The following is a 24,780-nucleotide window of genomic DNA, read 5'->3' on the forward strand; positions in this document are numbered from 1 at the left end:
TTAGAAGGGCGTTTATTTGTCTCATGATTGTATGCCATTGGGTTCAACAGCTAGTGGCGAACTGAAGATATTGAGGGAACGTGTGGCTATTTAAAGAGACCTTGTTAGCCTAAGAGAATTTACAACTAAAGCCTACTTTTTTTCATTCACATTAGAAATCTAAAAGAGGAAATGAAGGAGAAGGTGGATATGAAACAAGAGCTTAATCAGATTCTTAAATTGGTGAGAGAAATTCTCTTTACATTTCAAGATGTTCTGATGACGTCAGATGGCTGAGGACAGCATTCAATGATTACGCAACAGTTCTACATCTTTAAGCAAAAAATTCTATAGCCCATTAAGGGAAGCATAGGAAATAGTGGACACAAACACAAACATGTATGAACAGATGACAACAAACCGAAATATCGAATGTGCTTTTCTATAAATAGAATTTCTAGGTAGCATCAGATTCTAAAATTGCTTCCCCCAGTCAAAAGTTACAACACATCGCTATCAATTTATTTATGCAATGAAATTAAAAGTTTTTTGCTTTTATTAATTTAAGTAGTTATGCTTTAATTTGCTTTATAAGATTTTCAGTAAAAATATAACTTTGTTGCATAATTAAGTCACTACTCCCTTTTGTGAAGGATAAAAATTTGTTCATATCAAAAAAGTAAAAATACAATGAAACTCGTTCTCAAAACCATATTACCCTATTGGTCTTTTACGCTTCAACCATACCACTAAATTACCATATTACCCTCTTACATGCACTACAACCAACACTAAATTACTTGACCATGGTTTACCAGGTTTCACTATCCCATCATTATCCTTGAAACCTAAGGACTTATAACCTTTATCATATTAACTTATGTCTTCATTAAATCAAAGAAAAAAAAAAAGAGAGATACTAGCTTTCTTATACAAAGAATGAGATGAATAATAATGAAGTGCCAATGGTGGGTAATCGTACAATTTCTTTTTCTGAGTATATACAAAAAAAAAACCACATCTTTTCTTTCATAGTCATTGACAAATGACAACCTTTAAACAGACAAAATACCGGATCTGTCCTCAGGACTACCTTCTCGAGTTGCAGTTTGACTCCCTCTTCTTGAAGTCCGTTTTGTAGCAACAACTTGAAAATCATCTTCATCATCAAGTTCCATTGCTATATCAATATCTGCACTTTTGAAAACTGGATGTATATAAGCATCCTTCAGGTACCCTTTCAGATCCAGGTGTGGTTCAGTTGCCTTTTCTAGTGTATCCTTGATCATTGCATCCTGTAATCAAGTTATTTGTTGTAAAACATAAAGGGCACTTTTGTCTTTCCACATGTCTATCAATTGTATTAAGTCATTCTTTCTACATTAAGTAAAAAAGAAAGACTCATATATAGTTTACCTGATTAAGTGTTGCCCTAACAATTAAGTCTATTAAGTCAAAAAGAAGATTTCTAACCTGTAATGGGAATTTTCTGAATGCAGATTCAAATCGGTTTTTACAAAACCTATGAAACCAGAAGGTTAAAACCGGAAGTACAAGAAGAAAAGGTGTCGAATTTGCAGCCTCTTTTGTGCTCAACAATCCCATCAACAACAACTGTGAAATCATCAAACCAATAATAATACGCCTATGAACATCTGGCCAAAACGATGCTGCACTCTCATACTTCTGGTGATACACATTGATAATCTAACACCACAGGACAAAAATTCCACAATTCAGACATTACTTACAAATTCAAACTTTATATTGTGTTTCAGATCTAAGCAAAATCAAGTTACCTGATGACGAAAAACCATATAAGCAAATGCGAAGAAGACGATGATGAATGGAAGGAGTATAGGGGTGATGGTTGAGTACACGAGTCCAAGCAAGAAGTACAACTGTAATCGAGGCTCAGTTACAGGCCAAAGCAATGAACCAGGATCCATGGCTTCCTCTCTGTCCTTTTCGGTTTTCACCAAGAACACGTTCTTTAAATGATAGATAACCAATGGAACAAGTCTCAAAATCTCAGCAGCTATTCCAGCCCAACCATCGACCATGATGTAAGTGATAAAGAATGTTGCTTTCATTGGAATCGACACACCAACAGTTTCTGGAATCCTAAATTGAGTATTAGAAATGTCAAAATCATGTTGATTATGTTTAGAGAGGTGAAATTTTGTGAAGAATGAAAGATTACTGGGATGGCGATTGATCCAAGAACTCTTTGAGTTGCTGAAGCGCGGTTCCAGTTATGATGCTTCCGAGAAACACGTTGACAAGCAAAAAGAGATGAAATTTTCCTGCTGATCTTGCTTCCAAAGCTGAGACTGCTGTGAGGCCTTCTATTTTAGACATTTCCATTAGAATCATGGGAAGAACGATGAGAAAAATCTTCAACACGATCCCGGGAAGAAACCCTTGAATCACAGACTTAACCGAATCTCTGTGACAGATAGAAAAAATAAAATAAACTCAAATCAAGAATCGATTTTGATGAAAAAACGATTTTAATCTTAGAAAGCTCTCGCTTACTTCTGGATAATGGGTTTCAGAAAGGGTAAAACTTTCTCGATTGATTCGATGTTGGCTAAAGTTTGAACAATGGCGATAGGAATCATGAAACAGAAAGTAAGACCAAAAAGAGCAACAGCCATGATTAATCTTCGAACATTGAGTTCGACAAATGGTATCGCAAGATTGTCCCAGTACACATCGCGTGGCTCCGGAGCCCAATCCGTGAGCCAATGAGTAGGATTCCTCGTTTGTTGTGTTTGAGCACAAACGGCTGCACCCCATCGCGATTTGAACGAAACAAACGCAGCTGGAACTACAGCTTTCGGGTCACCAATCACCCTTTCTCGTTCTGCTAATTCCTAGTTTATCAAATCATCCGATATAACAAATTCAGGTCAAAGCAAATTCAGGTCAAGAAAGAGTAAATTCCAATTCGTGATCACGTACTTCTTTGGATAGCTTCTCGATTTCTTCTGTATAGTAATCAATCGCATCAATAGTCTTTCCCCAAAGTCCCCAAAACCCTGTCTATACAGATAACGAAAATGGAATTATATTCAAACTTATAAAAGCAAATTAAAGACGAACAATTTGTAGTCACAAACCTTAGTGGTAGGCCTTTTATTACTTCTTTCGTACTTATTTGAGTAGTAAGTAAGCCGATTATGCAAATCCTTACTCTTATCCACCATTTTTGCAAGCTTATTTGCATTGTACACCACCTACGATCCAAGAAATAGATATTTACATTGAATCTACATACTAATTCAAGAGAAAACTTTCAGAATTGGGCAAGTTACAGATCCTTACGCTTATCCATAGGAGTTGATCTTAATACTAAAAATGCATAATGCAAGAAATAACAACATACTTTAAAATCATGTTGCTATTCTGCAACTTGCTAATACTCAAACTCTAATCTCTTGAAAACTGAGTAAAAGTCCATAGATTGCTATTTATTGCAGTTTACCCTTTTAAATGTTCTTCAAGAAAGAAGCGAACCTTATGTACAAGATATTGATCGGGATGATTAACAATGAAGAAATGTTCAACATGTTCACTAACAGTTTCATCTGGATCCGGGGGGACATTTCTCACAAGAACCTACACATAAAACAAAAATTATAAAAGAAAAAAAAAATAAAACGCTATTTTTTCAAGAAAACATATATCACAACTCAAAAACTTACAGTATATTGATCTGGACGACGGTTTTCAGAAGCAAGAAAATGCAACCTCATGTCAGTTACAATTTTATATTCTTTATAAAGAATATAACATGTCCAAAACGTGAAGACATACGCCATTGCTATATGCACAATTAACCTGATAAACATGTCAACAATCCTTCAAGTTATTAAACTCACAGGCTGTGTACACAACAAATAGTTGGATAATGGATTTCAACCTTAAACCCTTAACCTATAAACCGAAAAATATTCATACCTTTTTGATGCAGGAGGGACATTGGATATTGAAAACTTGTCTATCTCACCAAAAGTTATATCTTTCATATTAGTGGTTATATCCTTGAAATTTCCAGCTGTATAATTGACAGGTAACAGAACACCAAAAGCAAGTATAGCAATAGGAACAAATATCTTCAAGCTGCATAGAATTATTGATACTAATAAGTGAAAAAGAAAAACAATGAAGTTTGGGTCAAACAGGTCAAGAAAATTACTAACCCTAGAAGATAGATTCGAATGTAGACAGCAGAATCAAGGCCAGCATGATCAATAAGCTCAGGTTCTGGCATTCTTAATGCAGCAGGCACCCAATTTAAGAACCTTAAATACATTCTAAAATCAAGATTCACAAATTTCTTTACAAGAGGTCCTGAAGTACTTGGATTTTCTCTTATGCCTTTGAGATACCATTTTGGGAAGTAAACTCGATCATTCACTGGTTGAAGGCGTAAGATTGCAAATGCCACAAGAAATAGTAGGGCAGATAGACTGTTAATGGCAGCAGACACTGTAATATCTGATACAGTTGCCATTTTCTTTCTTGAAGATCAAATGCTACCTACATTTGAACAAATAGCATTCGTAAGACAAAATTCGATTGGAAAATCAAAGAAACAGATCAGGGTATATAGAAAATATAGAACCAATAGCATAATTTTAAAAGATTATAACATACCCATGTATCGAACACAAGAAGAAAGCACAAAAAATCCAATGTTTATTGGTTTCCTCAACGATATTTCGTTGGGTTTAATCTTAATCTTAGTATATTAAATCAAGCCCACAAATTGGATTGTAAACATTAACCAAAGGTCAGGTTCTTGTTTCTAAAACCAAACCAAGAATCCCAAAATAATTTCTTTCCAGGACATATTCAAGTATCAATTGCATTGTACATATCGATACACATAGAAAAAGGAAATCGACTGCATGATCCCAAAACATTCTACCATATACGCATCAATCAAATCACAAGAAATTCCTCAAATCAAAGTTTAAAATCAATCTGATTACCAAAAAACAAAGAGAATAATGCTCCAAGTAATCGCTAAAAACACATGCGCTACATGCTGATAACTCAAAATTGATCCAGGGTTTATTAGTATCAAAAGCAAGATTTTTGGGTTTCCGAATAATCAGAATCTTGAAAGACGAAAGATCAAGAGTTCAGAGTTCACTTTACCTTTTTTATCGGAAATAAAATAGAATGTATGTAATAATAATAATAATAAACAGAGTTTCTTGGAGTTGATTTGTTTCGGGTTGGGGTGAAAGACGGAGCACGGAGGAGGAAGGGCGGCAGCAACCGGCAACAAGCGTGGAACACAACGAGTGTGCCACGAAGTCGATGTTAGCTTAAACCGTTGCGTAGAATATAGAAATACAGAGATTTTTGAAATTCCCTATGTCCCATTTATTTATTAACAATTATTTTAACCAATACTATAATAGTCGGTTTGACATTGTTTTTTTATTCATCTGTTAATTTTAAATTTATATTTAAGTTCTTATAATTGTTTTACATGTATTTCTTTGGTCAACATGTTTGTTATAATTTTTAAAGTATCATGTTTGGATTAAAAAAATTATAGTTAGTTTTAAGCTTTATAATATAAATATAAACTACATTTTTAAGTTCAAAACATCACGAACCAATGCATTTTTAAACTTAATCCACGTTTTCTTCGTTGAATTTTGAGTCACGTACAAAATTATTTTATTTTGATTTATTGAACAGATGAACATACTCCAATTATTCCTTGGTAAATATAATTCGCTTTCATTTTTTTAATTGAAATTACAAAATAAATGTTTAATTTTAATTCTCCAAGAATATGCACGTGACGCACATTATTTTAGAACTTTACGTAATATTTTTTTTTTAATATAAAACCCAACTTTAGTTAAAAAATGTTTGGATGTGAATTACTAGAGTTGGTTGTGTGATAGAATACAATCATAATTAAGAACTATTTCTAAAAAAATAAATCATAAAAAAAATAGTTTGGATGTGTCTATGAACTTATCGAAAAAATTAGATGATTGGTTTAAATATTTTACAATTTATATCTAATTAATTACTATTAAGATCGTATTTTTTTTCCTATTTAAAACTTTGATATCCCTAATCATATATTCAAAAAAAAAATTATTTATCAAAATATTAAAAACCCAATTGTTAAAAATTTCAATGTACAATAGATGATTAGTTTTAAAACTCATATCTTTAACTTCCATGTTTAACCTCAAGTATTTAGTTTATATTAAAATCTTGTTTCTTTTATGTCAAAATATAGTATCTTCATGTTTGGTACAACTTTAAAAAGTTATGTTACAACAAAATCTAAATATAAATAGACTGTTTAATGTTAACGGCATAGCTTATCTATCTGTTACATGAACGCAAAACTTTTACTATATATTAGAAATGTGATTATTAGTAATTAATTTTGTTTTATTTAAGCATTCAAGAAAAGTGTATTTTAGTTGGTCTTTGTACTATTCCCCCATGTGTCGCATTATGCGGGAAATGGTAGTAGCTTTCTTTGAGGATGTCAACTTTATAGTTGGCAATTGCCAACAACAACGGCAATCTTTAGGGGACGCATTGTGTATTTATAAGTTTTTTAATAATATAAAAATCTAATAAACCTACAAAGTTATGAATCTTATAATAACTAAAAGTGTCAAATATCATACCAAACACGACTATATGACAAATTATGGAAGGTGCGACAATAACAAGAAAACTGGATATCACTGCCGGCAAGAAAAAAACAAAGATTTGGATTAATAAAACTTTACAAAGTTCCTTTTTGTTAAAATAAGGACCATATTTAAAAGTTAGTCAAAATAACTTTATCAGCTAAGGTACCAAATGACATCTAACCCAGCGGTATCAGATGATGTTTTTCCTCCAAATTGAAGGTTCAAATGTTGTTGGAGACATATGTGGATTTATGAGTAATAAATAATTATTTTAGATTTGTTATTAAAAAAAAATTATCAAATAAAGTTATGTTTCTCATGCTAATTGAAAAACTAGCCGGCAAAAGATGGTTATGTTTTGCATTTTTAGAAAAATATGTTTTGTTATGGTTAATTAAGGACACATTTGATAAAAAAAAAATTAAAAAGTTAATGAAAAAAATAGTCTAGGTAACTTTTTAAAAAACTAGTTTTTAATTTTTGACAAAATAATAACTTAAAAAAATCAAAAAATAAGCAAACTTATCAGTTAGTTATGATTGTCCCATATAACCAAAAAATTGATGGGAACAATGCATATTTAGGATTAGAATGTGCTAGGGAACAATAAGTTATGAATCAATTTGTATTATTCACTTGTGTATTTTATAATTGTAAGGTGTTATAATTTTATTAATGTACAAATTGTTATACTTAAAAGAAAAACTTAAGATGTCAAAACATAAAACATTAAAAAGACAATTTGATTGTTGATATTGTTGCATGACACTACAATATCAAGTATTCAACCAATTACAATTCGGTGGTGATTATTGTTCCGAAGAAAATACATGAATTCAATATATTGTTTTTCTAGAGTCTTGTTTTGATATCGTTTGAGATATGAGGTGTAAAATCATAAATGCATGATAGAAGATAATATATATCACTTCAAAATAACAAAAACTACATTGATGACCATATCACTTTTCACATGGATGACCATATCACTTTTGAACGGAATCATGAGACATGTTCTCCCTTAGTACACAATCCTTATGTATAAAGATCATAGAGAAAGGTATTTATCTTGTTTCCTTTTCTAGAAAAAGCAAGATTTTTATTAAAATAAAACTAAGAAGGTTCTAAATGATACAAAATTACATAAAGATAGCTATATTGGTCACTTCACACATGAAGGATGCACCATGTGATTGTTTGGGTGTCAAAGCAACAAATAAAAGGATAAAAATAACACAAATCATTGCTACAATATACTAATTAAAAAATAATATAGAGTAAACATGGTCGAACCGTTGAGATACATAACTAACTATTTTATACCACTTTCACATGGCCCATATCGATGTTAAAGTGTGGGTTTTGTTATAGAAATCAATAAACTTCCATAAACAAATTACAAATAAGAAATTGAAAACTAATATTTAAAAATGAAATAGATGTCCGACTCTAAATTTTATTTAAAATACTATGTTTTTTGATAAGATATGACATCAATTAATGTTTAATCTAGATTGATAATTAAAATACTAATATGCATAGTTGTTAACTCGTGACTTGACTCGTAAGAGTCATGACACTAAAAATTATATATAACATCATGTGTAAACAAAATATAAACCGAATATTTAAACAAAATATAAACCGAATACACGTCATAAAGTATCAAAAAATAACTAGTGATTTAGTAACAAAGCAAACGACAAAAAGACTTAGTGTGTTTGAATCATAAAACTAAACTTCAGGGATAAAGTGGTCATCATCTTCATCTTCGACCACCCTTGTCTCATGGAAACCAATGTCATCTCCCTCCTCCTCATCCTCATCATCTAAGTCAACAAGTTGGCTTTTAGCTTTGTCTTTAACATTAGGCACTTTGTTTAGGTTCTTTGGTCCTACAAATAAATAAAGCTTGTATTTATTAAACTTGATACTTATTAGTTATTAATATTATAATATATAATCATCCCTTTGTATAATTTATCTATCTTCCTTTTATTAGTACTAGTTCCTTCATCCTCTTTAAAACATTCATGAACATCCATCCATGAGATATCTTCAGGAGACATACATCCTCCTTTTCAGTAATCCATTCATCATCTGACTCCATGTCCGACAAACATATTGGATCATAGGTCTCCCCTCTTTCTTTTCTCTTTTGAAGTCGTGTATCAAGGTTGATATTATATTTCACAAACACCAATGCATTCAACCTTTGTTGCTCCAAACGGTTCCTCTTCTTGGAGTATATATGGTCAAAAGTGCTCCAGTTTCTCTCACATCTGGTGGCACTACATGTGAGGCTCAAGACACGAATAGCAAGATGTTGAAGTTTTGGGCACTCGTCTCCATAACTTGACCACCATTTAGCTACAACTTAATAGAACAAATGAGTAATAAGCAATAATGTAACTATTATATATTTTACTAGGTTATATTTTTCCTAAAAGTTACCAGGTTGCATTTTCTTCCTCATTAGCACGGCTACGGATATCCCAAACATCCCGATGCTCTCATTGAACTTTACAAGTTGTTCATGAATTGTCACTATTGTTGGCCTACCATACATCATTTCAATGACATCATACACTCCGCATTTGACTTCTTTATCAGCATTAAAGTTCTCCTCGAAATGAAGACTAGTTTATAAAATAACAGAAAGTATGTGTTTAGTCGTATATAATAAATGTTAGTGAAATAATATATATATATATATATATATATATATATATATATATATATATATATATATATACACACCTAGGATTAAGAAAATATCTTGCGGCATGAAGTGGCCTGTGAAGTTGCATATTCCACCAAAGAACAAATTTGTCCCAAATAGGTTTATATCTTGACTCGACGCTGTGGAAGTTCACTTTTAGTTGTTCTTTTGCCCGATCCATAGCTTCATATATATATATATATATATATATATATATATATATATATATATATATATATATATATATATATATATATATATATATATCCCGTTGTCGGTTTCACATCACCATCCATAATTCTCAATACCTTAAAAATAGGAACTACACAACTCAAACAATATTTTATAGCCTTCTAAAAGTTGACATCAACCAAAATAATTCCTTCAACTAACTTCCCTTCATCTTTAGAAGCAAAGGTGGATTCGGCTCATTCATTAGAAGCAAACAATTGTCGAATAGGATGTTTTAACTCTTAAAATCTTTTCAATGTAAGAAAAGAAGTAGCAAATCGTGTTGCTCCGGCTCGTGTTAGTTCTTGACCACCGGTGAACCTTCTAAACATGGATAACAAAACACGATGTCTATAAATAATTATAAATGGTTACTCAAGGAGTTTTACAACACTGCTTAAAACTAAAGGAAAATGGTGTTAGAATCGAAGGAAGTTGAAAGAGAAAGCAATGGGAGGTGTGGGAGAACTGAAAGGGAGCTGCAACGCAGTTATAGGAGGGATTTATGGGAGGTGTGTCACGCCCATATCAGGACCGCGCCGCTCCCTGGCCTGGTCGGCCTTCTCAGATGCTGACACGTGTCATACTTTGTGTGGTACAACGTGGCAAAGCGGGTATATGGGGTAGCAACTTCAAAAATTCATATATCAGCCATTGTAACACCCGTATATTCGAGCTAGCCAATTTAGAGACAATGAGCGTTAAAAATGACATTTTAATAGAAGATTATTTAGAATAAATAATCTTAACCAAGTTATATTATATGTTACAGGGGTTCCGTACATATAAAGAACGTTGAAATCCGAGTTATAACGAAGAAGTTATGACTCATCGAAGTTTTACGACTAAACTGACACGACACCGCGTAACGTAAAAAGTGAATTTTTGATAAATTACTTTTTAGCCTTAGCGATCTAAACAAAAGTCGTAATATATGTTAAACCGAGAACATACATAAAAAGAACGTCCAAATCTTACTTCGTATGAGGAATTTATGATTTTTCTAAGATTTCGCATAGTAGTGCACAACCTAGAAATCGAATTTTAGATCGATCGATTTTTAGCCGACACAACCTAAATGAAAATTTAAGATCTCATTAATAGGAGCTCAACAATATAAAGACAGTCGAAAACGGACGTCGGATGAAAAAGTTACGAATTTTAGAAGATAATTAGTTTTTGGAGTAACCAGCGAGCGACACGTGGTGTGATCTGAGCCACTGCTTCCTCACCACGGCTTGGCACCAGATGATGACACCTGGCCACGAACGCCCAACCTATAAATAGAGGCACAAATTACCTCAAAAACTCACACCTTTCCCATTCTTTCTCTCTCAAACTTCTCTCTAAACCCCTCCCAACCCTTAGCACTTCCCGAGTGCTAGAGGCGAGTCCCGGAGCGCCAGAAGGCTCTGAGAAGAAGAGCTTTTGGCTCGGAAGTTCCGCCCCCGCAGAGCCCGGTTCCTAGCCAAACCTCCTAGTAAGTGAGTTATGCTTACCCTACTTTAAGTATAGCTTATGTTTAAGTTCAATATCGTTATTATGAACCTATAAACAATATATGTATTATAAAATATAATATAAAGTGTTATTATAATATCTTTTAACTACTAGCTTACTAGGGACAATGAGCGTTAAAAATTCATATATCAGCCATTGTAACACCCGCAGATTCGAGCTAGCCAATTTAGATACAATGAGCGTTAAAAATGACATTTTGATAGAAGATTATTTAGAATAAATAATCTTAACCAAGTTATATTATATATCACAGGGGTTCCGTACATATAAAGAACGTTGAAATCCGAGTTATAACGAAGAATTTATGACTCATCGAAGTTTTACGACTAAACCGACACGACACCGCGTAACGTAAAAAGTGAATTTTTGATAAATTACTTTTTAGCCTTAGCGATCTAAACAAAAGTCGTAATATATGTTAAACCGAGAACATACATAAAAAGAACGTCTAAATTACTTTTTAGCCTTAGCGATCTAAACAAAAATCGTAATATATGTTAAACCGAGAACATACATAAAAAGAACATCCAAATCTTACTTCGTATGAGGAATTTATGATTTTTCTAAGATTTCGCATAGTAGTGCACAACCTAGAAATCAAATTTTAGATCGATCGATTTTTAGCCGACACAACCTAAATGAAAATTTAAGATCTCATTAATAGGAGCTCAACAATATAAAGACAGTCGAAAACGGACGTCTGATGAAAAAGTTACGAATTTTAGAAGATAATTAGTTTTTGGAGTAACCAGCGAGCGACACGTGGTGTGATCTAAGCCACTGCTTCCTCACCACGGCTTGGCACCAGATGATGACACCTGGCCACGAACGCCCAACCTATAAATAGAGGCACAAATTACCTCAAAAACTCACACCTTTCCCATTCTTTCTCTCTCAAGCTTCTCTCTAAACCCCTCCCAACCCTTAGCACTTCCCGAGTGCTAGAGGCGAGTCCCGGAGCGCCAGAAGGCTCTGAGAAGAAGAGCTTTTGGCTCGGAAGTTCCGCCCCCGCAGAGCCCGGTTCCTAGCCAAACCTCCTAGTAAGTGAGTTATGCTTACCCTACTTTAAGTATAGCTTATGTTTAAGTTCAATATCGTTATTATGAACCTATAAACAATATATGTATTATAAAATATAATATAAAGTGTTATTATAATATCTTTTAACTACTCGCGTTACGGAGAATCTGGTTTGAAAGGTCGCATAGGGTTGTTGGATTTCAGAAGTGCTATAATGCCAAAAGGGTCCTGCCCTCCGGTGTTTCATGTATGGCCCATGTCTGTACATAGTGGTTGAAAAGTATTGTTTAACACCTATAAAACAATATCGCTCATAAATAGCCGCAATAAATATTAGACTAAAATCAAGCGGTAATGATAGTAGGTTTCGTCGAAGGAAATAAAATTGTTAGAAGCGAAGCGTTGCCCGAATTTCGAGTCATCACTTTAAGAAGTGAGTGCATAGTTACTTTCATCTTACACATAGATATGAAGTATTTAATATAAATTACATGCTATGTGTGCATATTATCTGTGTTCTTGATATATATTCTAGATGAACAAAATATACATGTTTTATTCGAATTAAACTGTATACATATTTTATACCTATAATTATGATGGGTAAAGATGGGTTGATGAAAAATGAGATGAGAGATGAAAGATGAGATGAGATAAGAGATGAAAGATGAGAGGAATGATGAGAGATGAAAGATGATATAGATGATGAGAGGTGAAAGATAATGAGAAGCGATGACCCAAGCGATGACTCAAGCGATGACCCAAGCGATGACTCAAGCGATGACCCAAGCGATGACTCAAGCGATGACCCAAGCAATGGCCCAGTCATCTAGCAGAGTATAGATGACAACCACAGACTATTCTAGACAGTCCAGTGGAACACTAGCAGGCTCGCAACCTGTAGGTGTTGTGAACGATATGTTCATCAGATGTACTCTAAAAACCCACTGACATGTATTGTGGGTGGACTCCCTAAAATAATACTATCAATAAAATAGATAAACCCTAGAAGCTATGGACTTAGTGTCTAATAAATAACCTCGGCAGCTATGGACTTAGTGCCTGCTATATAAACTCTGGCAGCGATGGACTTCATGTCTATTCCTTAGGACAATCCTTAGGAATGAATGAGTGAATGATATATGATTCTTAGGGTATATCCTTAAGAAATAAAGAAGATAATGGGGATGGGTAATTGGGTTAATTTTTTGATGATGAAACATAATAACTTTATTATTGTGGGTTGAAAACCCTATGTACTCACCAGGTTTCCCAACGTGACCCACTCAGTTTATTTGTATCACAGGTGTCGATACGAAGCTACATTACACTGAGAGATTAAAGGAAATGTAAAGCACTAGTGTAAATGAATGTAAGGTCTGCTTATGCCTATGTTTCTGTATTGAGGATGACATCCCAAAGTTTTAATATAAACAAAATACATTACTTCAAAAATGCTTTGATAATATATTTATCATGTTTTCTGGGAACAAATTCCGTAGTATTATTCTTTAAAATGAATACTCTGATTTTTAAATAAGCATAAATAAAATTTTTAAAATGACCGTGAATTTGGGAATTTCACAGTCATACAAGCTTCGTTTTCAACGTTCTCTATATCCAAGCGTAGTGTAACGACCCAAAAATTATGAGGTAAAAATTTCATTTTTAATTCAACCAAAACACCAATTATCTTTTATTCAAACATTCAAAAATTAGTTTATAATAAAACATTCATCAGAGTACAATCCCCAAAATCATCACATTGCGGAAACATGGGTGGATGTAGTGTAGTCACGCCAGGCCCTTCCCTTTTCGTAGCGGAAGTACCTGAAACCATAAACAATAAACCGTAAGCACAAATCTTAGTGAGTTCCTCAAATACCACATACCAAAACATACAAGTGTCATGGGCCACCCCCATGGTCTTTCCTTGTAATGTTGAGGGCCAAATCTCGGTCTTACATACAAGTATCAGGGGTCAGATCCTGGTCTTTCATACAACTGTCAGGGGCCAGATCCTGGTCTTCCATACAACTGTCAGAGGCCAGATCCTCATCTTTCCTATAATTGTTAGGGGCCAGATCCTGGTCTTTCATGCAAGCATCACAGAGACAACTAACATTCCACATATCAAGTAATGGGCCGACATTGGTGCCTTCGACCCATGAATACAGTGAGAAAACTCACCTCAAGCTGCTGAATATCTCAGATAAAAGCTCGGACTGTCGGTCCGGAAAATCCCCGCGCTAACAACATCAAATAATACCAAATAAATAATTGGTCCACAACACATACAAAAGTTTTAGTATACGTTAAACCGAGAACATACAAAAAAAGAACGCCCAAATCTGACTTCGTATGAGGAAGTTATGAATTTTCTAAGATTTGGCATAGCAGTGCATGGCCCGAAACTCGAGTTTTAGTTCGAGAGGTTTTTGGCCTACGCAACCTAAATGAGATTTGAATATCTCATTAATAGGAACTCAACAGTAAAAAGACAGACGAAAACGGAGTCCGTATGAAGGAGTTACGAATTTTCCGCGGTCATTTAACAATCTAATCTCCTCCTACAGTTAAATTTAAGATCGGTCAAGAATTAGCCGACAAGGTCAAAATAAAAGTTGTATATCTTGCTTTTACCTACGCGTGGATATAACTAACGTCGAAAACGGAGCTCGTATGCGAAAGTTACGGGGTTTAGAAGTCGGTAGGGTGCTGCTGCAAAAGGGGTGATGTGGCACACTACATGCCACACACGTTTGGCCACCAGAAAGTTGACAAGTGGCATGGACTCATCGAGTAGGTCCTCTGACTCGACGAGTCGAGCTGCCAGCTTCACTATAAATAGAGGTGTCGGGTTCCCTTCATTCTCACACCTTCCCAAACTCACTTTCTCTCTCTACTTTCTCTCTCTAAGCCCCAAAACCCCCCTAAAGTCTAGGTAAACCCCTAGCACCCGAAGGAAGCCCCGAGAAAAGAGCCCTTCGGCTCAGAAACTCTGCTCCGGTGGAGCCCGGTTTTCGAGAAAACCCACTATAAGTGAGCTATGCCTACCCTATCTTTAGTATAGCTTATGTTATAATATAGTAATGTTATTATGACCTTATAATGAGTATTTAGGCTATTATTATGAGTTATATAAGTGTCATTATAATGTCTTTTTAACCACTTGCGGTATGGGGAATCTGGTTTGGAGGGCCGCTTGGGTTGCTGGATTCAGAAGTGCTATACGCCAAAATGATCCTGCCCTCCGGTGTTCCATGTTTGGCCCCTGTCTGTACATAGTGGGTGAAGATTATTGTGTTAATGATTATATAATAGTAATAATATCTAGACTATTAATTAGTCTCTTCGAAGATTAGACTAAACTCTAGTGGTAATGATACTAGGCTCTGTCAAAGGAGTTGTTTTAAAGTAAACGAAGCGTTGTCCGAGTACCGAGTCACCACCTTATCAAGTGAGTGCATAGTTACTTTCATCTTACACATATATATGAAGTATTTTATATAAACTACGTGCTATGTGTGCATATTATCTGTATACTTGCTATCTATGTTGGATGAATGATTTTATACAAGTTTTAAATGATTTAAACTGTATATGTATTTATATATACATAATATGTTGGGTAAAACATGGGTAGATGAAATTGAGTTGGATGATGAGTTGAGAGGTGATATAGATCATGAGATAAGGGCGAGAGGTGAACAATGAGGGAAGCCTTTTACCAAAGCGTTGGACCCATCATCTAGCAGAGTATGGATGACAACCACAGACTATTCTAGACAGTCCAGTGGAACACTAACAGGCTCGCAACCTGTAGGTGTTGTGAACGATGTGTTCACCCGGTGTACTCTAAACCCGGGCGACTATGCAGACTTAGTGCCCGAATCTTGGCGATCATGCAGACTTGGTGCCTAAACCCTGGCGATCATGCAGACTTGGTGCCTAAACCCTGGCGATCATGCAGACTTGGTGCCTAAACCCTGGCGACTATGCGACTTAGTGCCTGTTGTGCCAACCCTGGCGACTATGTAGACTTAGTGCTTAAACCCTGGCGACTATGAGACTTAATGTCTATTGTATAAAACGTGGCAACGATGGACTTCCTTCCGTTTCCTTAGGATGATCCTTAGGAATGAATAAACGAGGAATAGATGATTCTTAGGGTAAATCCTTAAGAAGATAATGGGGATGAGTAATTGGGTTGATTGTTTGATGTTTGAATATAATAATTATATTATTGTGGGTTGAAAACCCTATGTACTCACCAGGTTTCCCAACCTGACCCACTCAAGCTTATTTGTATCACAGGTGTCGATATGAAGCTACTTTACACTGAGAGATTTAAAAGAGATGTAGATCACTAGTGTAAATGAATGTAAGTTCTGTTTATGCTTATGTTTCTGTATTGATGATGACATCCCAAAGTTTTAAAATGAATAAAATACATTTCTTTGGAAATGCTTTGATAATACATTTATCATGTTTTCTGGGAACAAATTCCGCAATATTTTTATTAAAAGAAGTACTCTGATTTTTATAAAGCATAAACAAAATCAGTCTTTTCTGGTCGTAAAAATAGGGATGTCACAATACCCTTTCCTCAATAGGCCCAAAATCCGAAGCCCAAATCAATAGCAACAAAAGCCCAATATGGCTCAATTTCCAAATTTGGCCCAAAACCCATCATGGGCCTAATTCCAAGAAAGCCCAATATACTAGCAAATGCCAAAATCAGAAGTCTAATTTCCCAACAAGGTCCAAACCCTAAAAGTCCAAAGCATGGCCCAAATTTGTGAACGTCAATGCCCAAAAGCCCACCTGCTGAGTACGTGGGGTGTACTCAGCTCGTACGCTTAGCGTACTCCTTCAGGGGCCAGTACGCGCAACATACCAGCTTGGTACGCCCAACGTACTCCCCAGATTACCAAACCACTCCATTAAGCACTTATTTGATTAAGACCTTAAGCCAAACTCCCAGATCTGATTCTAAAGGGTGACTTAATACGTAAAGTTGGCAACTTTACACCCATACATGACTTAATGGGACCAACACTCAAATAGAGGCTTAATAAGGATCTTAACATATGCATGGACCAATATCTTTCTTAAAGCTCGCATTTTTATGAACAAGGGACCTCCATGGAGCTAAGATATGACATCCATGTCTTCTAGAGTAGTTCAAAAGCTCAACTTTAGCTCAAAAGATCCAAAACTGCATAAAAAAGGTCCCAAAACTAGATATAGCATAATAAACCATCAAGTAGATAGCTTTATACCTCAAATGGCTTGCAAAGATGATGATGAATCTGGATCTCTAAGCTTCACACCAATAGATGAATCTTCAATAACCTTCTATCCCTTCAAAAAGCACAAAAAGACACTAAGATCTTTCACAAGAGCTCAAGAACACTAAGGAGGTGACTAAGGGTCGAGATTAGGGTTTAGGATGATGGAAGTTGATCAATAAGATGACCCAAAGTGATATAAGTTGTTTAAATAGGGAAAATACCCTAAAAATTAGGGTTTTCATTTGATGGAGTACGCCCCGTGTACTCTCAGTACGCCTAGTGTACTGCAGAAGGTACCTGCAATTCTTCTGCCAAGTACGGCCATCGTACTTCCTTGTACGCCCAACGTACTAGGATTAGCTCTTAAACCACCAAACTTCCGGAGGCCATAATTTATTCGTTCTACGTCCGATTTTGACGTTCTTTATATCCACATAAAGGTAATAAGGAGCTCTACATTTATATCAACTCACCCTTGCCTTAAAGCTTTTCGAATTACAATCCAAAATCCATAAAGTCTCGAACTGACACATTACCGATATACCCTTGGGCTCCAAAACACGAACCGAACTTCCGGATCACCTAATCTATAATACCCACATCCAAAAAGGGTCTAAATCTCTCTTTCCTCAAGGCCCGAAGCCTTATGATAACTGATCTTCGGGTCATGGCCCTGAATAATGAAACGATTGGAAACTAGGTGTTACGCGTAGGTATTTCCAATTACTACAAATTTCATTTAGACTCCGTTGCCTAATTCTCAGTCGATCTTAAATTTAACAGTCTACGGAGGTTATACTGTTAACGACCGTGTACAATTCATAACTTTTACATATGGACTCCGTTTTCAACTGTCAGTATATTGTTGGACTCCTTATCACGAGATCTTCAATTCTTGTTTAGATTGATTCAGCTAAAAATCGACCGATCTAAAATTTGATTTTTGTGCTAACATAGCTGCGTTGAAACTTTGAAAAATCATAACTTCCTCTCACGAAGTTAGATTTGAACGTTCTCTATATGCATGCTCTCAGTTTTATGACTACTACGACTTTAGTTTAGATCATTTAGTCTAAAAAGTATTTTATCAAAATTTTATTTTTTACGATACGCAGAGTCGTGACGGTTTAATCGCGAAACTTCGAAGAAGCATAACTTCTTCATACGAAGTTGGATTTCAGCGTTCTTTATATGTAAGTAATCATTGTTACATATACTATAACTTTGTTTAACGTTATTTATCATAAATAACCTTCTGTAAAAATATCATTTTTATCGCTTATTATATTTTAACTGTCTAGCCTGAATCTACGAGCGTTATAGTGGAGTTGGAAGAGTCAAACATGTACTCAACATTCTCTTTGTGTTCTTCATGAAGTAGTAACATGTTCTTGGCCTCTGAAAAGGATGGTAACGACTTTGTATTAGTGATAAAATCCACAATGCAATGATATGAAGGAGGTAGTTTGCGAAGAATTTGCATCACAAGTTCTACTTCGGTGATTGTTGAGTCCATATCAGATAAGGCATCGTCAAAAATTTTAAGTGTGTGAAAATATTCCATAATCAAAGATGCGCTCTTCTTTGTATTTCGAAATTGGTCTTATAGTTGAACAATTTTAGACATTTTGTTTTTTTTTTTTGAAAAAACTCATCAAGCTTGTCTCATAGATCCTTGGCAGTGCAGTTGTCACTTGAGATTATTTGAAGTAAGTTAGGATCACAGGTTAAGTAAAACCATGATTTAACACATGATTCAATTGACTCTTGATCCACATCATCATCACTTTCCATTGATATAACCAACAACTTTGGCTCATTTGCATATGTTAAGAAGTACATGACGCCATAACTTGTATTTCGAGCCGTCTACTATGAGCTTGAAACTGAATTCAATGTACACATTCATAACATCATATACAAGTTGATGAGTGGTCAATAGAGTAGTTGGCGATTGTGTTTGGTCATGATTCCGGAAAACAGAAAAATGTGTGATATAAAAATATATAATAAAAATCAGGTTGCTTACCGCAACTAGAAGGATTGTAGCAGTATACATGTAACACCGTAAATTTTCAAACAAGTTTTTCATTTTCAATTCATAAAAACATATATCATATTGTTCAACACCAATTATTCATTTAACAAAGTTTTCACAATCATCACATAAAATCCAAGATCCACAGTAGCTCTTCCCAAAACATAGTGTGTGTGTGTACAATCATGCCGGTGCCTTCCCGCGATCCTGATAAGAACCTGAAACACATAACACATAACACGGTAAGCACGCATGCTTAGTGAGTTCCCCAAAATACTACATACAGCACATAAGCCACTCGAGGCTATAGCTCTACGAGACCTTCCGGTCAATGTGTCTCAGGGGCCTTCCGGTCCCACAATCTGAGTAGACCTTCCGGTCCTACTCTGTCGACCTTCCGGTCCATACCATACTACTCATAACATACATAACACATACATATCACATAGAAACATATATCGCATACTCGTCATAGCACATAAGACCTTCCGGTCACACACAATTACCATTCCAGGTAAGGTATAGTGAGAAGACTCACCTTGAAAGCAACCAAGTGACAGCCTCGCATTCGGAAATCTCGACCTAGCTTCCGCCTAACACATAGGATAAACATCTCTTAGTAATACACACCCAAGGCTATTCTCTTTCTCTGTCTAACTCTTGAAGTGGGTAAAAGACCATTTTACCCCTCCATGGCTTCCATCACATGGTTGACCCAACCCTAAAGTCAACCGTAGTCAAACTCGAGTCGACAGTCCAGATCTGACCCGATTCGGCGAGTGCACCCTTGTGACTCGTCGAGTCGACGCACTTTCTCCGAAGTTTCGCGAGGATTCAGATCAACTCGTCGAGTTGACCCCACAACTCGCCGAGTTAGTACGCGATTCAGCTTGACCAGGAAAACCCTAACCGACTCGTCGAGTCGGCTCATGGACTCGGCGAGTCTATCCAGCCCCTTTACTCATTTGGACGATTTCACTCAGATCTATCACTCTAAACTATAGATCTAACATCTCAAGGCTCAATAATCACGTAAAGCTTCAATCTTTACGTTCATGCATGATGTTATTGCTTCAAAATGCCATTACATGCCCTCCATGAAAGATTTAGCTCATCAACCCTCATTTGGACAACTAAAGCTGGGGCATCTAGTCTTCAAGGACCTCACAAGGTTCAGATCTGAGGTTTCCCTCCTCGGATCATGTCTCAATTAACTCATAGGCACAAAAGAAGGGGAGTAAAACCCTAAAACTCCCAAGATCATGACATCTAACCAAAATAGATGAAAAGGATGCAAGTTTATACCTTCTACAGCAGTTCCACGTGAAGAAATTCTAGATCCACCGCCCCCATCTCGTTTCTTGCTTGAATCATGCTCTTTTCCTTCCATAAGACCCACCAAATTACTTGATTTCATCATAAGAACTCTCTCATGGCTCCAATGGCGATTTAGAGCTTCTCACAGGAGGTATGAGGCGCACCTAAGGTCATAAGTTCCCTTAAATAGGCCCCAACCCGGAAACTTAGGGTTTTCTCTGCCTAGAACCTACTCTACGAGTCTGCCCTTGGACTCGTCGAGTCTACTCATTAAATCCACGTGATCAACTCGACGTGACTCGGCGAGTCAGACCTTCGACTCGTCGAGTCCCTCCTAAATCCTCAAAAATTGAAGCGCAAACTATCATACCCGAAAGTCCGGATGTTACAATTCTCCCCCACTTAATTATTTCGCCCTCGAAATCGCTCTTTAGCATCACACAGATCAAAACCTAACAGCCCGTGAAGCACCACCCAAGAGGATTTCATACCACACATTATCTACCAATGATACCTGATCCCGAACTCCCAAACTTAGAAAGGACAGACCCAACTGCCACTACGATACCACTACTGGCTCCCCAGGATCCGAAAACTCTAGTGGTCTGTCATGCTACCAGACCGCCCCCTTCAAGATTTTACCATGTTATTCGCTCCTTGAATAACAGATCCAAAAACCTACTGCCCCTCTGATTCTCGTTGCGACTGATTGAACAAGTCGAAGCCCCAGGATAGACTTCCGCTCACTTAAACCAAATATATTAAACAATCCAGATCATTTTCCAAAATGAAAGGGTCACATCATGTCACACCCCCAAACCAGACGGCGAAAACGTCCGGGGGTGGAGGACTTCATTTGTAGTATCACAACACATGCATCATAGTAATCAAAGTACAAACAACCATTGTATTTAAAAAGTATAAGTATTTACATGTGTTCAATCATTGTATATTGAACCAAAATAGTTATACAAAAGAAGATATGACTCAAAGTAGCTCCATCTTCTCAAAAATCTCGGGGAGTACCTGTGTATTATTTCCCTGAGAATACAAGTAATTTGAAAAGAGAGTATCAACATAAAGTTGAGTGAGTGCATAAGTATTTATGTTTGAAAGAGTATATATGTATATTGTATATGTAAATTGTTCCAGAAAATCCTATATTTTCTGTTGTATATGAAAAGTAGTTTTATTCCCATAAAACCGTTCTCTTTGTATCAATGTTTTGTATTTGTATTCCTTTATGAAAACTAGTAACTGAGAGTGTGCCTGGCTCCACTAGCTGTTATTGAAAACTGTATTGAACCATTATAGTATGTATTCTGTAAACTGGTACTTTGAAAGTGTACTTTCGTTTAGTTATTTATACATTAACGTATTGTTAATATCTTTTTAATGAGTTATTATAACCATACTATGACTGATGGCCTGAAACAAACGCTTTGTGGGTGTTTAAACTGTTGATAACAATTGCCACTCATTGGTGTGTATGCCTGACTGTAGCTAGCAGCCTGAGTGCATGGTTGTCAATCCCGATATAGATCTACACACAACTTGTTTCGATCCCCGGGCTGGAGATTCTGGTTATAATGTCAGGACTTTACCTTGGTTGTCTAAAATGAATTAAACAACCTGAATTGAATGTCTCATAAAAAGCATATAAACGTTACATGTATATTAGTCATGAAAACCCAATCATTCTGAAATAAATGATTGACAGTATGTTCTTGAATTAGTATTCCAAACATGTATTTGATAAGTGTAAACCCTTGAATTGTTTTGAATCAAAATCCTTGTTTCTTGTAAAACAGTGTATTCTAGTATGATTGAATCATGAATTATTGTTCTATGTATCATAAATTATACCTATTATAATTTATATATACTTTCTGAATCAGTATTTAACTGTTTTTAGCATGTAATCCCTTGCTCAACATGTTACAAAGGTGTTTGAACTGATGAAATAACTTTTATATTTATATACATACACAATTTTATATATAAGTAAAATTTAAATGACATTCGGACAAATAACCGGTACTATAAGTCCACATCCAAACAAGGAAAAGGACCCAGAATGAGTTATCGGTCGTAAGCCTTTTAAATCTTATATATATATATATATATATATATATATATATATATATACATACAAATATGAATTTTGGGGAAAATATAAGTTTATAAAGGAGTTTAATGTTCTGAGTATTTTTGATGATTTAATGTTGTTTTATCATGATTTGAAATCATGATTTTTATAACACAAAGTTCTTGTGTTATGCTTGTATTCCCCCCCCCCCCCTTAAAACAGTAGAAGTTATGAAAATACGGGGGTATGAACTCACTTGTTAGATGGGGATTTGGGCAGCGTTTCGTCTCCCGGAAAGGAGTTTATTTGACGAGAAACCGGCTCAAATTGGGCAGAGTTTTGACTGGAGAGAGGTTACTTCTCGGGAATCTCGGGGCTTCGAGGCTTGCTTAGGGTTTGAGACTTGATACCGAGGCTTTAGGGGTTGTGTATAAGTTTGTGGAAGTGAAAAATATGAAAAGATATGGAAAATGGGGTGAAAAATGTAAGTTTTTCGGAAGCCCTCGCAAGCCGTATATAGGCCGGAGCCTCGGATCCGAGGCTGTGCGAAGCTGCCACGTGTTTGGACAGGTGGCGAGGGAGGGAGTCAGCAGCACACGCATCGGTCATGCGAGGGGTACACGAGGCGAGACTTTGGACGTGGAGGCTTCTGAGTGGGCCGAACTTCGGTCCAATGGAAAGAGGCCACGAAGGTCCGAGGAGTGTCGCGGTGTGTCTCATGCGAAGTCTGTCGGCTGTCTATTGGACCTCGGTCTCGGTCCAATCAAATGGTGACATGGCGAACTTCGGTCCTATCAGAAGGTGACACGTGGAGGCTCGCATGCGAGGGTGACGTGGCAGAGGATGACTATGCGATTTTTCTCGGTTTTTGAGCCAAAAACTTCTAAAATTCGTAACTTTTGCATACGAACTCCGTTTTTGACGTTCTTTATATGCACGCGTAGGTAAAATTATACTCTACGACTTTCGTTTAGACTTCGTTGGCTGATTTTGACTTTATTTTTAATATTATTATTTTTAACAGACCGGGACAGGAAAATCCGTTAAAAATTCATAACTTCTTCATCCGATGTCCGTTTTTGTCTGTCTTTTTACCGTTGTACTACTAATGACGAGACCTTCAATTCTTGTTTAGATTGTGTCGGCTAAAAATCACTCGATCAATATTTCGAGTTTTTAGCTGTACACTGTTATACTAAAACTTAGAAAAATCATAATTTCCTCATACAAAGTCAGATTTTGGCGTTCTTTTTATGAAAGTTCTCGGTTTAACATAAACTACAACTTTCATTTAGATTGTTATGGCTAAAAATCCTTTTATTGAAAATTCAGTTTTTACACTGAACAGTGTTTTGCCGGTTTTGTCGCGGATCTTCGATTGGTCATAACTTCTTCGTTATAACTCGGATTTTAGTGTTCTTTATGTTTTTGGAAACCTTGTTACAATCTCTATCACTTGGTTCATCCCAATCGAGATTGTTTAATAATTTATTTTTGAGGGTCAATTATGTAAATATGCACAATATGCTAAAATTTCTCTTTATTATTTTAAAAAGAATTACAAATTGACCTACATTATTACATAGGTTTGAAATAACGGTTTGTTACACATCACACCAGGGACCCATCCGCTGAACTGCAACAAAATCCAGCTGAGCAATGAATTCTCAATACCCCGACCTTAGGCACAAGAAGAAAATCATGTTGCTCAACAAAATCTTCTGACTTCTACAACTATGTACCTCAGCTCTCTCCCCGATATCCCTTTCAACACTGAGCACTTGGTCAACTCTTCATCCCACAACTGAACCTCTAAAGGTTACCCATAACATACCCAACAATGTCTTATTGATTACCTTCTCTCCACT

The 24,780-nt window shown here is 35.8% G+C and overlaps 2 protein-coding genes across 2 annotated transcripts; both read right to left on the minus strand.

Annotated features, from left to right (window-relative positions):
• Window positions 1-903: 903 nt before the first annotated feature.
• LOC145129765 (hyperosmolality-gated Ca2+ permeable channel 1.7-like) lies at window positions 904-5,349 on the minus strand. The gene is made up of 12 exons (XM_079064567.1): window positions 5,152-5,349; window positions 4,188-4,527; window positions 3,946-4,107; window positions 3,690-3,825; window positions 3,502-3,603; window positions 3,105-3,221; window positions 2,947-3,027; window positions 2,518-2,858; window positions 2,183-2,428; window positions 1,779-2,103; window positions 1,453-1,686; window positions 904-1,274 (listed from the first exon to the last, which is right to left on the minus strand). The coding sequence occupies exons 2-12, from the start codon at window positions 4,499-4,501 to the stop codon at window positions 1,035-1,037; spliced, it is 2,298 nt and encodes a 765-aa protein (XP_078920693.1). The 5' UTR covers window positions 4,502-4,527; window positions 5,152-5,349; the 3' UTR covers window positions 904-1,034.
• Window positions 5,350-8,411: 3,062 nt separating this feature from the next.
• On the minus strand, window positions 8,412-9,580 carry LOC145130646 (uncharacterized). Its single transcript, XM_079065417.1, has 4 exons — window positions 9,438-9,580; window positions 9,132-9,316; window positions 8,749-9,047; window positions 8,412-8,588 (listed from the first exon to the last, which is right to left on the minus strand). The coding sequence occupies exons 1-4, from the start codon at window positions 9,578-9,580 to the stop codon at window positions 8,412-8,414; spliced, it is 804 nt and encodes a 267-aa protein (XP_078921543.1).
• Window positions 9,581-24,780: the final 15,200 nt, after the last annotated feature.

Source organism: Lactuca virosa, chromosome 8, assembly GCF_052849685.1.
Source record: "Lactuca virosa cultivar CGN04683 chromosome 8, Lactuca_virosa_CGN04683_v6, whole genome shotgun sequence".
Classification (NCBI taxonomy): Eukaryota; Viridiplantae; Streptophyta; class Magnoliopsida; order Asterales; family Asteraceae; genus Lactuca; species Lactuca virosa.

Coding starts and splice junctions, on each gene's coding strand:
- LOC145129765 (XM_079064567.1), bottom strand. CDS start 4,501: ATGGCAACTGTATCAGATATTACAGTGTCTGCTGCCATTAACAGTCTA. Junction 3,826..3,945: donor GTCCCTCCTGCATCAAAAAG/GTATGAATATTT, acceptor CATGTTTATCAG/GTTAATTGTGCATATAGCAA. Junction 2,104..2,182: donor TTGGATCAATCGCCATCCCA/GTAATCTTTCAT, acceptor TACTCAATTTAG/GATTCCAGAAACTGTTGGTG.
- LOC145130646 (XM_079065417.1), bottom strand. CDS start 9,580: ATGGATCGGGCAAAAGAACAACTAAAAGTGAACTTCCACAGCGTCGAG. Junction 9,317..9,437: donor AGATATTTTCTTAATCCTAG/GTGTGTATATAT, acceptor TTTATAAACTAG/TCTTCATTTCGAGGAGAACT. Junction 8,589..8,748: donor GGATTACTGAAAAGGAGGAT/GTATGTCTCCTG, acceptor AATAAATACAAG/CTTTATTTATTTGTAGGACC.